Here is a 13,802-nt window from a genome sequence, read left to right on the forward strand (position 1 = left end):
CGAAGATGTTTTGGTACTGTAAGACAGTGTCAAGCAGCAGAATTCATCCAATGATCAAAATAAGTGGAAGCTCAAGCTCGGCTAACAAGACTGGTTATAACAAAGCCTAATGAACCACAACAATGGAAACAATTATCAAGATTCATGTCTTATAATTAGACTAAATGGAACTGTAATGAAGTGTGACAAAAAAGACATCCAGAAGTATGAGTGGCCTTTTGATACTGGAACTACACATGCCTGGCATTTCTAATGAGAAATTGATTAATTAATTTGTTCCTTCCGGCATTATCATTCCTCATACAGTCATTTCTCAGCAAATGTGGACATAGACAGATAACCTTCATGTGCAGGTCAGTGGAAGCATCACAACCAGAAAACCTGACACTACATATAATATTCAACTTCAAGAAACAAAACAGAAGCAACAGATGTTAACATCAGTCATTGAAGACAAATTATATATATTTAATGTGTCTCAGGTTATGTAAATTATTTGCCGATTGTGGAAACCCTGAATGTATTCTTTAATAAGTTCATATCATTTTATGAAGGTTCCTTGAGACACCCTTTGAAAAAAACGTGTTATCTTGAACATAAAAGGGTCCTTCGGCTGTCCCAATAGGAGAACCCTTTGAAGAACCCATTTGGTTCCAGGTAGAACCATTTTGGTTCCAGATAGAACCTTTTTGGGTTCAATATAGAACCCTTTCCACAGATGGTTCTGCATGGAACCCAAAAGTGTTCTACCTGGAACCAAAAATGGGTTCTCCTATGGGGACAGCCCATAAGCTTTTTTCTAAGAGTGTAGGTGGGCTGGACTCTTCGCTGGTCACTCCCTAGCCACACTTCCTGGTGTGAGGTCACTTCCTAGTTTGAGTAAAATGGAAACGAAGAGGGAAGCCATCTTGACTGTGGTTTGTGATCAGAAATGTTTGGTAACTGGGAAACTGTTTATAGATTTAAAGCCCAGTTTTTTCACTCCATACAAGTGAACATTTTCTCAAAGACTTGAAAGGAATATTGTATTGATCATCAACAGAACGATCATAAGGTATATGGTTGCTCACAGTGCTAACTGATCGATATAAGGTTGCTCACATCCCAGGCTCACTGCAGTCTTTTTTCCCACATATGAATTCAGGGAACAATATAAATATATCCAGTATACCATGAGGATACAGTCTACCATCTGGCTTATCTGACACTGGATCTGCGGAGACTGTAAATTCTGATGTGGGAGAGAGCGATGACTAGAATGCTCACATGAGCCACACCAGTTCAGAACAGTCGCTGCATGATCAGACATACACCACATTGAAATGGAAATAGAGCGACATTATGCGTTAGTGTCTGGACAATACCAGTATGGAGATACTTGTTACTATCATGGCAAGGAAACAAAAAACAAAGCAGATTTAACTTATTTAGGAAAAGAATGGTGGAAAGAAACATCATTATGTTTTCATCGAGAGTCACAAATATTTTTTTTCCATGCTATAGAACACACATACTTTACATACAGCAGGTTTGTAAAGGACCAAAGAGTTTGGTCTGCTTTGTGTTTACATTTTTGCAATGGATTTATTTTTTGCAATACTGGTATCACCATAGTCCTATTACTCATGTACATTCATTTCCATTAGCAATACCAATGTGTGGGGGTACAGGTTAGTCGAGGTCATTTGTACATATAGGTAGGGGTAAAGTAACTATGCACAGATAATAAACAGTAAGTAGTAACAGTGTAAACACAAAGGGGGGTGATGTGAATGTAAATAGTCCAGGTTACCATTTGATTAGCTGTTCAGCAGTCTTATGGCTATGGGGTGGAAGCTGTTAAAAAGCCTTTTGGACCTGGACTTGGCACTCCAGTACCACATGCCATGTGGTAGCAGAGAGAACAGGTTATGACTTGGGGGACTGGAGTCTTGACAATTTTATATATACTGCATAGTATATTGGTCCTGAATGGCAGGAAGCTTGGCCTTTGTGATGTACTGATCCGTACACACTACCCTCTGTAGCGCCTTACGGTTGGATGCAGAGCAGTTGCCATAACAGGCGGTGATGCAACAGACCAGGATGCTCTTGATGGTGCAGTTGTAGAAGGTTTTGAGGATCTGGGGACCCATGCCAAATTTTTTCAGTCTCTTGAGGGCCAAAAGGTGCTGTCGTGTCCTCTTCACGACTGTCTTGGTGTGTTTGGACCATGATAGTTTGTTGGTGATGTCGACTCTTAAGGAACTTGAAACTCTCGACCGTGCTCCACTACAGCCCCGTCGATGTGAATGGTGGCGTGTTCGCCTCACCTTTTCCTGTAGTCCAAGATCATCTCCTTTGTCTTGCTCACGTTAAGGCAGAGGTTGTTGTCCTGGCACCACACTGCCAGGTCTCTGACCTCCTCCCTATACGCTGTCTCATCATTGTCGGTCATCAGGCCTACCATTGTTGTGTTGTCAGCAAACTTAATGATGGTGTAGGAGTCATGCTTAGCCACTAACACGAATGGGCATGAATATTGAGTTGGTCCCCACTTCACTGCTATAACAGCCTCCACTTATCTGGGAAGGCTTTCCAGTAGATGTTGGAACAATTGCTGCAGGGACTTGCAGCAACAAGAGTGTTAATGAGGTTGGGTACTGATGTTGGGCGATTAGATCTGGCTCGCAGTCAGGGTTCCAATATATTCCAAAGATGTTTAATGGGGTTGAGATCAGGGCTTTGTGCAAGCCAGTCAAGTTCTTCCACAACAATCTCGACAAATCATTTCTGTATGGACCTTGCTTTATGCACAGGGGCATTGTCATGCTGAAATAGGTAAGGGCCTTCCCCAAACTGTTGGAAGCTCAGAATCATGTAGAATGTCATTGTTTGCTGTAGCGTTAATATTTCCTTTCACTGGAACTAAGGGGCCTAGCCAGAACCATGAAATATAGCCCAGACCATTATCCCTGCTCCACCAAACTTTACAGTTGGCGCTATGCATTGCGGCAGCTATGCATTGCCAGTTCTACTGGCATCTGCCAAACCCAGATTCATCTGTCTGACGTCAGCTGGTGAAGCGTGATTCATCACTCCAGTGAACACGTTTTCACTGCTCCAGTCGACGCTTGGCATTGCTCATGGTGATCTTAGGCTTGTGTGTGGCTGCTCGGCCATGGAACCCCATTTCATGAAGCTCCTGACGAACAGTTCTTGTGCTCATGTAGCTTCTAGACGCAGTTTGGAACTCGGTAGTGAGTTTTGCAATCGAGGAAAGATGATTTTTACACGCTACGTGCTTCAGAACTCGGTGGTCCCAATCTGTGAGCTTACCACTTCGCAGTCAACCATTTCGCCGGCAGAGCCGTTGTTTCCCCTAGGAATTTTCACTTCACAATAACAACACACAGTTCACTGGGGCAGCTCTAGCAGGACCAAAATTTGACCAAATTACTTGTTGGAAAGGTGGCATCCTATGCCAAATTGAAAGTCACTGAACTCTTCAGTAAGGCCATTCTACTGCCAATATTTGTCTATGGAGATTGCATGGCTGTGTGCTCGATTTTATACACCTGTCAGCATTGGATGTGGTTGAAATAGCCGAATACACTAATTTGAAAGGGTGTCCACATACTTTTGTATATATAATGAATGTCATATTCTGCCCTTAACTAAATTCCCTAATAATTCCACCAGGTTTACGTGTGAGGAAACCATGAATGAGGTTGAATAATACCTGCTAGTTTCAAGTGGAAAAAGCATCCTCTTTCTTTTCTCTGATATAATCTCCATGTACTGTAATTTATAAATCAATAAGAGCTAATGATAAGAGCTTGGTAAATGAGTAAATGCGTAAAGGGATTGTAAATACACATAGCAATTGTTTTAGATTATTATTTTTTTGATCCCTGGAGAGAAATTGAAACCAGTCATATGACAGCAAGCTGAAAATCATATCAACATGACATGTATTGCAGACCCTTTTCCCCAGTTAAACCTTGTGTGGTGTTTGGGTCTGTGGGACCCATATTCAATGTTTACTAATTGAAAAATGCCACAATTAATTATTTTTCAACCTGAGACTCATTGGCCTTGGCTCATTTTCTGTGAAGAACATGTAAAAGAACACATTTATATTACATATGTGGTGTTCGGACCCGAGGGTAATAAAAGTGTGGAAAAGTGTGTGTGTAGGTAAAAACAAGTAAAAGTGAAACAAAAAGGTTTGCTGTGTGCCTTCACTCTGTCTGCCTCCTTCCTGAGCCTGCTGTTTCAAAATAGCATCAAGAATCTGTCTATCCCCCTGCCTATCTGCCTGTCTTCTGCTTTTCTCACAGTCTTTACTCCTTGTAGTTTGTGAAACTACGTAATGTCTTGCGGGAACCTGTACAATGTTATTACAATACATTCTTTAGATACATTATTTTTATACATTGTAAAAAATTCTGTATTTTCCCACACTCTACCCCAGCCACGTGCAAATTGGGGGAGGGACACAACAAATAAATAGCTTTGCATGTGTGGCTCCTTACCACAATCAATCAGTCAAAATGAATCTCAGCTCAGATGGCCTCAGAAATCATTTTTGCTGGGAGAGAAGGACAGTCTTCCACTTTGGAAGATTAAGAATTGGCAAATATTAATCATGTATGCTGCCTATACTGCTTTGAATTTTTTACAAGTCAACATCTACTGTAAGTATTAAGTAATCTAGAATCTGCAATTCCTATGGCTTCCACTGGGTGTCAGTAGTCTTTGTTCAAGGTTGAAGGCTTGTTTCTTCCAAAGCGAGTAAGAAATAAGATTTTTATCATAAGGACACCTGCTTTGAAATTCGTGCGTGCGTGCATCATGAATCAAATCAAATCAAATCAAATGTATTTATATAGCCCTTCGTACATCAGCTGATATCTCAAAGTGCTGTACAGAAACCCAGCCTAAAACCCCAAACAGCATGCAATGCAGGTGTAGAAGCACGGTGGCTAGGAAGAACTCCCTAGAAAGGCCAAAACCTAGGAAAAAAACTAGAGAGGAACCAGGCTATGTGGGGTGGCCAGTCCTCTTCTGGCTGTGCCGGGTGGAGATTATAACAGAACATGGCCAAGATGTTCAAATGTTCATAGATGACCAGCATGGTCAAATAATAATAATCACAGGCAGAACAGTTGAAACTGGAGCAGCAGCACGGCCAGGTGGACTGGGGACAGCAAGGAGTCATCATGTCAGGTAGTCCTGAGGCATGGTCCTAGGGCTCAGGTCCTCCGAGAGAGAGAAAGAAAGAGAGAATTATAGACAGCATACTTTAAATTCACACAGGACACCGGATAGGACAGGAGAAATTCTCCACATATAACAAACTGACCCTAGCCCCCCTACACAAACTACTGCAGCATAAATACTGGAGGCTGAGACAGGAGGGAGAAGACAATGCGCACCTGCTAATATTGGCTTCCTATTGAACATACTTCTTTATGTATGAAATATTATAGTTTGATTCCATTTTACGGTATCTGAAGATTGAATAGAAACATTGGTAGACTTTTTGAAACAATGTTTAGGAGTAGATCTCTATCGCGGCATGTTGAACGAGTGTATTACTCAAATCGATGGCGCCAACTAAACAGACTTTTTGGGATATAACGAAGAATTTTATCTAACAAAACGCATGTTAAAGTTGGGACCCTTTGGATGACAAATCAGATGAAGATTTTCAAAAAGTATGTCAATATTTGTGAATATTTGTGAATTTATGAAACCTGTGCCGGTTGAAAAATATTTTGAGGTGGGGCGCCGTCCTCAAACAATCACATGGCATGTTTTAGCTGTAATAGCTACTGTAAATGGGACAGTGCAGTTAGATTAACAAGAAGTTAAGCTTTCAACCGATATAAGACACGTGTATGTACCTAAATGTTTAATATCCATAATTTTAATGATTATTTATTTGAACTGTGCGCCCTCCAGTTTCACCGGATCTTGTCCAGCTAGCGGGACGCCTCGCCTGAAGAGGCTGGAGTCTATAAATATCTGTGGCATTATTCTGAATTGTTATTGTATGCACTCATAAATTGCAGTGGTGAAATTTGGAGACCCGGGCTTTCCCATTTTATTTTACAATTTGGATCATGTTAAATAATAGCCACTATATGGAGCCACTGTCAGTAATAATACCCACATCATTTTTTTAACTGTCATTTTAGTGTTAGTTTCCTTCCATTTGTAGCCTACATTTTGCATGATTTAATTCCATTGTCACGCCCTGGCCTTAGTTATCTTTGTTTTCTTTATTATTTTGGTTAGGCCAGGGTGTGATGAGGGTGGTTTATTGTGTTTCATCTTCTCTAGGGGTTTATTAGATTAATGGGGTTGTGTTCAGTTTAGTTGTCTAGGTAAGTCTATAGAGTGGTTCTCAATCAGAGGCATGTGTTTATCGTTGTCTCTGATTGGGAACCATATTTAGGCAGCCATATTCTTTGGGTATTTTGTGGGTGATTGTTTCCTGTGGCAGTGTTTGTGCCACACGGGACTGTTTTGGGTTTTCACGTGTCTTGTTTTGTAGTTGTGTTCATGTTGAAATTTTCTTATTAAAAGAACCATGGACACTTACCACGTCGCATATTGGTCCTCCGATCCTTCTCGCCTCTCCTCTTCAGATGAGAGGAGGAAATCCCTGACATCCATTCCATTCTGTGTACCTTTCTGTGTAGTTGTTACTGAGGGTTGCTAGCTATAGTGGATCATATTAGGCTTACACTGTGCAATAATTTGGAAGATGTAGCCTATTTGAATCGTGATGGAACTCAGACCATATGTACCAGTTTAAACCTGTTTTCTACAATTCATACATACTTTCCTAACCCTAAAATATTCCTAAATAACCTCCAAGATCAAAGTATAGTCTACCAGTTGGTGCTGAAACTGAGACAAATATGCATATATTTACATAGCTTTCTTTTGTTGATCCCTATTTTCTGAACCCAGTCTCTCAATGTATTCTAGTCTGTCAACAAAATGCGAATTAAAGGTAAACCGTAGTTAAAGGGATGGCTTAAGATAAATGTATTGAAAACCCTATTGAATGCAAACTCCATGAGAAAATCTGTAGGCCAGCAAGTGGGAGGGTTTTCAACGTTTTAGTTAAATGTATTCAGCACGTGTAAAGGGAACCAAGCCTGCAAATCCCGCTGCACACCTGCATAAGGTAAGTCTGAATACCAACTACAGTGCGTAGTAAAGGTGTACATTTCCTAAGTCTGAATCGGGCCCTTTGTGAATAGAACAGAGTAAGATTAAAGCCATTATTTACGTGTGTAAAACAATTAGAATGAAACAACGTTTTCTTTCAAATCAGAGTAGATCCTCACCCATATCAAATCCTATAGCAAGCAACACTGGCCTTGGATGGATTAATGAAAGTCATTGTCATCCCTCCAAAGAGGCTTAAAAAGTCGTTAGGCGCTTTGGAACAGATAACTCTGCCTCACCTGACCAATAATGATGATGTTCACTCCAGTGTGGCGGGTCGTTACAGAATTAATGTGTGTTTTGGCTGCCTAAGGACATCTCAATTCTGATACCTTGCCACCTGCAATATGTTAATGTTGCATAGACTAAGCCAAGCAGATCTTTAATATTCTCAGAGCGAGACCTGTCCATACTTTGCCATCTTCGTTTTGCTTTAGACTGAGCATTATTATCACACATTAGCAGTCCAAGGTAACATTTATAAATGAATGGATCATTTACATCATATGTTGATATGAGTATGGTGATATGCACTTTGCACTATCAATTCTCTCCTCCTCCGTATGTTATCTCCCCCAAGAGGCATCATGCATGCTGGTGTATTTGTTTTGAGGGGACACTGATTGGCGAATGGAAAATCTGTGAATGAATCCCATTAATTAATCCCATGAATCCCATTAATTAATCCTATGCATTAATCCCATTAATTAAACCCATGAATTAATCCCATGCACAATGAACTATATGTATTGTATGTATTGCTGATTATTATCTATGCATCGTCCCTTTACCCCTACCTACATGTACAAGTTACCTTGACTAACCTGGACCCCGCACATTGACTCGGTACCGGTTCCCCCTGTAAATAGCCTCATTATTGTTATTTTATTGAGTCACTTTTTTCCCCCCATGAATTAAACCCATTAAATAATCCCATGAATTAATCCCATGCACAATGAACTATATGTATTGTATATCTCGATGATGATTATCTATGCATAGTCCCTTTATCCCTACCTACATGTACAAATTAACTCGACTAACCTGTACCCGGCACATTGACTTGGTATTGTTATTTTATTGTGTTACTTTTTATTTTATTTTTAACTTTAGTTTATTTCATAAATATTTTCTTAACTCTATCTTTCTCTTTTTATCTTTATCTTTTGTTTAATTTTTTTACTTTAGTTTATTTTGTAAATATTTTCTTAACTCTATTTTCATTAAACTGCATTGTTGGTTAATTAATTAAGGGCTGGTAAGTGAACATTTCACGATAAGGTCTACTACACCTGTTGTATTTGGTGCATGTGACAAATTAAGTTTGATTTGATGTTCATAACAAAAAGGGATACAAATTGATTGGCCACAGTCTTAATCTGTTTCAACACAGTCTTAATCAGTTTCAATAGTCTTAACACTCTTAATCAGTTTCAATGGACATTAGCACCGTCTCTCCCCTTGGGCACGTTCTTAATCAGGTTCAATGGACATGAGCACTGTCTGTCCCCTGAGGCACGTTCTTTATCCATTTAAATTTGAATGAGCTCTGTCTGTCCCCTGAGGCACGTTCTTTATCCATTTAAATTTGAATGAGCTCTGTCTGTCCCCTGGGGTACGTTCTTAATCAGTTTCAATGGACATGAGCTCTCTGTCCCCTGGGACACAGTATTAATCAGTTTTATAGTCTTAACAGTGTTAATCATTTTAAATGGGCAAAAGATCCATCTGCCCCCCCCAGTTTCTGCTATGAATTCCTCTCCGTGTTTTGATTTCTGAGAATAGGGTGATTCCACACTATGATAGCCCGAAAATATTTTTGGTATCTCCTATTGTTCTGGAAATTCTCACATAGAAACTTCCTTGTGAGGAACGATGTTTGACATGTTTTTTTGCATTTCGATCAAAAAAATGCGTTGATGAAAGTGGCCATTTTTCCTACATCTTGATGTAATTATACTCCTTATAGTGTGCTCTTACATATGGAGTATGTCTATGGAGAATGTCTTGATTCTGAAATATAATTCTGAAATACCATTATCCTGGCAGCGTATGGCTCCACAGCAACCTCCACCTCCACCTCCAACAGTTCCTGATGATCTTGGAACAGAGGAGCCAGCCCAGGTTAGCCTAGAATCCTACATAGCCGCAGATTTTCTGTCTAAAAACTTTCATTTAATAGCACACACAGAGACACATACAAAGCTGTACCTCGCCCTCCATTTGGCAAATCTGACCATAATTCTATCCTCCTGATTCCTGCTTACAAGCAAAAACAAAAGCAGGAAGTACTAGTGACTCGTTCAATACGGAAGTGGTCAGATGACGCGGATGCTACGCCACAAGACTGCTAGCACTAACAAGAGTATGTTCCAGGATTCTTAAGGAGTATACCACCTCCGTCACTGGCTTCATCAATAAGTGCATCAACAACATCGTCACCACAGTGACCACATGTACATTTCCCAAAAAGAAGCCATGGATTACAGGCAACATCTGCACTGAGCTGGAGCTGGAGCTGCCGCTTACAAGGATCGGGACACTAATCCGGACACTTATAAGGAATCCTGCTCTGCCCTCAGACGAACCATAAAACAGCCAAAGCTTCAATACAAGAACAAGATTGAATCCTAGTACACCAGCTTTGACGCTCGTTCAATGTAGAAGGGCTTGAAAAATATGACAGAATACAAAGGGAAACCCAGCCGTGAGCTGCCCCGTGACGCAAGCCTACCAGACGATTTCAATGCCTTTTATGCTAGTTTCGAGGCAAGCAACACTGAAGCATGCATGAGAGTACGAGCTGTTCTGTACGACTGTGTGATCACGCTCTCCATAGCCAATGTGAGCAAGACCTTTAAACAGGTCAACATTCACAAAGCTGTGGTGCCAGATGGATTACCAGGACGTGTACTCAACTGGCAAGTGTCTTCACTGACATTTTCAACCTCTCCCTGACCAAGTCTGTAATACCAACATGTTTCAAACAGGTCACCATAGACCATGTGTCCAACAAAGTGAAGGTAACCTGCCTAAATGATTGCTGCCATGTAGCACTCACACCGGTAGCCATGCAGTGCTTTATAAGGCTGGTCGGGGCTCACAACAACACCATCATGCCGGAAACCCTAGACCAACTCCAATTCGCATACCACTCCAATAGATCCACAGATGACGCAATCTCAAATGCATTCCATACTGCCCTTTCCCACCTGGACAAAAGGAACACCTATGTGAAAATGCTGTTTGTTGACTACAGCTCAGCATTCAACACCACTGTGCCCACAAAGCTCATCACTAAGTTAAGCACCCTGGGACTAAACACTCTGCAACTGGATCCAGGACTTCCTGACGGGCCGCCTCCAGGTGGTCAGGTTAGGCAACAAAATATCCACACACATCCACTGCCACTCTGATCCTCAACACTGGGGCTCCTCTGTGTCCTCATCACCAACAAACTATCATGGTCCAAACACACCAAGACAGTTGTGAAGAGGACACAACACCCCCCCTTTCCCCCTCAGGAGACTGAAAAGACTTGGCATGTGTCCCCAGATCGTCAAAAAGTTCTACAGCTGCACCATTGAGAGCATCCTGACCGGTTGCATCATCGCCTGGTATGGAACCTCTCTGCATCTGACTGTAATGCATTACAGAGGGTAATGCCTACGGCCCAGTAAATCACTGGGGCCTAGCTTCCTGCCACCCAGGACCTATGTCCTAGGCGGTGTCAGAGGAAGGCCCAAAAAATTGTCAAAGACTCCAGTCACCCAAGTCATAGACTGTTATTTCTGCTACCGCACGTGGTACCGGAGCGCCAAGTCTAGGACCACATTGACCCCCCACCCCAGGCATAGTCACTTTACAAATAACTTGACTAAGCTGTACCCTGGCACATTGACTCGGAACTGGTATCCCCTGTACATAACCTTGTTATTGTTATGTTATTTTCTTGTGTTTTATTGTATTTAGATTGTTTTTACTTAAGTTTATTTAGTAAATATTTTCAGAACTCTATTTCTTGAACTGCATTGTTGGTTAAGGGCTTATAATATAAGTAAGAATTCAGGGTAAGTCCTACACCTGTTGTATTTGGCGCATGTGAGAAATACATTTTGATTTGATTTGATCTGGTTCATAGGAAGAGATTGGCTGGAATTCTCAGTTATTGCAGATGCAGCATTTTGTTTCCCATGTCGAAAGTTCAGTGTTGGGTCCAATGCTAATGCAAACAAGGCCTTCACCGAAGCTGGGTATTCTAACTGGAAGAATGTTATTGAAGAACCCCCACCAGCTCCAAACAAACAATGACCTTATTTATGTAAGTACAAATCTCCAGAACGTTTTTGAAAATAAAATCTGCAGCTAGGGTAGGATTCTAGGTGAACCTGGGCTGTCTCCTCTGTTCCAAGATCATCAGGAACGGTCAGAGGGGGAGTTTACGATAGAGCCATTATCCTGTTCCACTGGTTTGTTCTGTTGTCATTCATTCTGATGACAGCACAATGATGTCTGTATCATATATGTTTCACAGACCATAAGGTCTTACAGGAGGCATGTATAGGTCTAAAAAGTGCCTAAAATGGCCACTTTCATCATGATTTTCTCAAATATTGTATGTGATACAATTGTATAAAACATGTCAACATCCTTCCACCCAATGAAGTTTCTATGTTTGAAATGCCAGAACAACCTGAGAAGGCGCAAAAATATTTTGGGTATCCTGGTGTGGAACTGCCTAATAGCCAGAGAGAGCAGGTACAGGAAGGGGTGGACCTCACAGCCCAGTCTGAATGCAGAGGACACTTTCACCAGTCACCACAAAGAGTTGCCATTTCCATAACCTTTAAAGTCATAGATTTCAGATAATGATTGAGTTGAAGATGACTACCAAGATTTGGATCAATCTCATCATCTTATCTTTACTAAAAGGTATGTTGTTTTAAATCATTGACTATAAATGTTTAATCACTGTTAAATAAAGACACATTGTTTAATGCATGTGTTTGTTTGTGATTTCCTTTAGCAGTCTCATCCCTCTCCGGACCCTCAGAGGTGAAGAGTGCAGTTGGTGAAACAGTCCACGTCTCCTGCGAGTATCACCAGTTCAACAGGGACAAGGTCAAATTCTGGTGCAGGGGTTATCACTGGTATTTCTGCACAGTTATCATTCGATCTGATCAACCTAAACATCTGACCAGTGATGTTCAGATATTGGATGATAAAAACCTTGGGTTATTCACAGTCAGTATGAAAGGAGCAACAGCTGAGGACAGTGGCTGGTACTGGTGTGCAATTGAAAGAGCCAGCAGAACTTTGGCGTTTCGTCTTCAGCTGACTGTCTCCGAGTGTAAGTACTGTATGTAGCTGAAGTTGTCGCTTACAGTTTTTATTTTTCTCTGAGGAATTTAATATAACATTGCATATACCACTGATCAATTGCTATTAGTGAAATCAGGGCTTACAAATGTTTCTAAAGAAACCTGTGTTTCATAACATTTCTTTTTATGCTATGTCCGTTATGAGTTGCTGTGTGAGTTGCTGTTTCCTGCAGGGCTTGTATCTCAGCTCAAAACATAAACCACAAAACAGTTCAACGAGACCTCAACTTCCCCAACAACGTTGACAACACCACGGTCCACACCTTGTATGACTCAAACAACAGGTCTCATATCTGCTACAAGCAATTCAACAAGGTAAACATAGCTTAGTAAATAAGGCTACCCAATTTATTGTAAATTGTCGACACTGCTGTTTCTGCATAATGTACATATGAACGGGGGGGATGTCCACTTAATAATCTAAAACAGCAGAATGCACAAAATAACTATATCAGGGCTGTTCAAATCCGATCACTGAGGGCAGGAACACTTCTGGTTTTCATCCTCTCCTTCTAATCGGGTAGAAACAAAAAGCAGAAGTATTTTCGGCCCTCCAGGACCGGAGTTGGGCAGCCCTGAACTGTGTAGCAAAAGTTGCACAGACCTGCTTACCTATGAGTGGCTAGATTACTCTTCGTTTGTTACATTTCAATGTGGTTCACCCTCAGCTGACTCTATATCTACAGTGTGACAGTGTCCTTGGATCAAGATGATCCTGTGTGGAAAGTATGGAGAGTACTGCGCTGGATGCTCTTCCTCTTCCTGTGTCTGTTCCTTGTTCTCTTCAGTATACGATGCCATCGCTGATATTTCCACCATTGCTGCCGATATGTTTCGGTTGTTTGTTTGTACTTTTGTTATTTTGTTCAGTGTTCTGTTGATTTATTAAATATATCATTATGGACACTTACCACATTGCACGTTGGTCTGATCCTTGCTACTCCTCGTCAGAGGAGGAAGAAGAGCGTTACTGGATTATAATGAATGGACATTTTTGTAGGAGTTGATACATTTTTCGTTAGGGAAAATCAAGTCTGACATGTCAAAGTGGAAATTACACACTTTAGAAGCATTTTTAAAAGTCAAATACATTAGAAGTTTGCATTTCCTGCTTTGCAGAAAAAAGGATCAATAACAAAAGAGTCATGATGATCCTACATCTGCAAGAGACAACACTATTATAATGCTACA

The 13,802-nt window shown here is 40.9% G+C and overlaps 1 protein-coding gene across 1 annotated transcript; it reads left to right on the forward strand.

Annotated features, from left to right (window-relative positions):
- The first annotated feature begins 12,031 nt into the window (after positions 1–12,031).
- LOC118386538 (CMRF35-like molecule 8) lies at positions 12,032–13,522 on the forward strand. Its single transcript, XM_052522950.1, has 4 exons — positions 12,032–12,162; positions 12,257–12,580; positions 12,785–12,926; positions 13,298–13,522. The coding sequence occupies exons 1-3, from the start codon at positions 12,099–12,101 to the stop codon at positions 12,808–12,810; spliced, it is 414 nt and encodes a 137-aa protein (XP_052378910.1). The 5' UTR covers positions 12,032–12,098; the 3' UTR covers positions 12,811–12,926; positions 13,298–13,522.
- The last annotated feature ends 280 nt before the right edge of the window (positions 13,523–13,802 follow it).

The sequence above is a fragment of the Oncorhynchus keta genome, chromosome 7 (genome assembly GCF_023373465.1).
Source record: "Oncorhynchus keta strain PuntledgeMale-10-30-2019 chromosome 7, Oket_V2, whole genome shotgun sequence".
Lineage (NCBI taxonomy): Eukaryota > Metazoa > Chordata > Actinopteri > Salmoniformes > Salmonidae > Oncorhynchus > Oncorhynchus keta.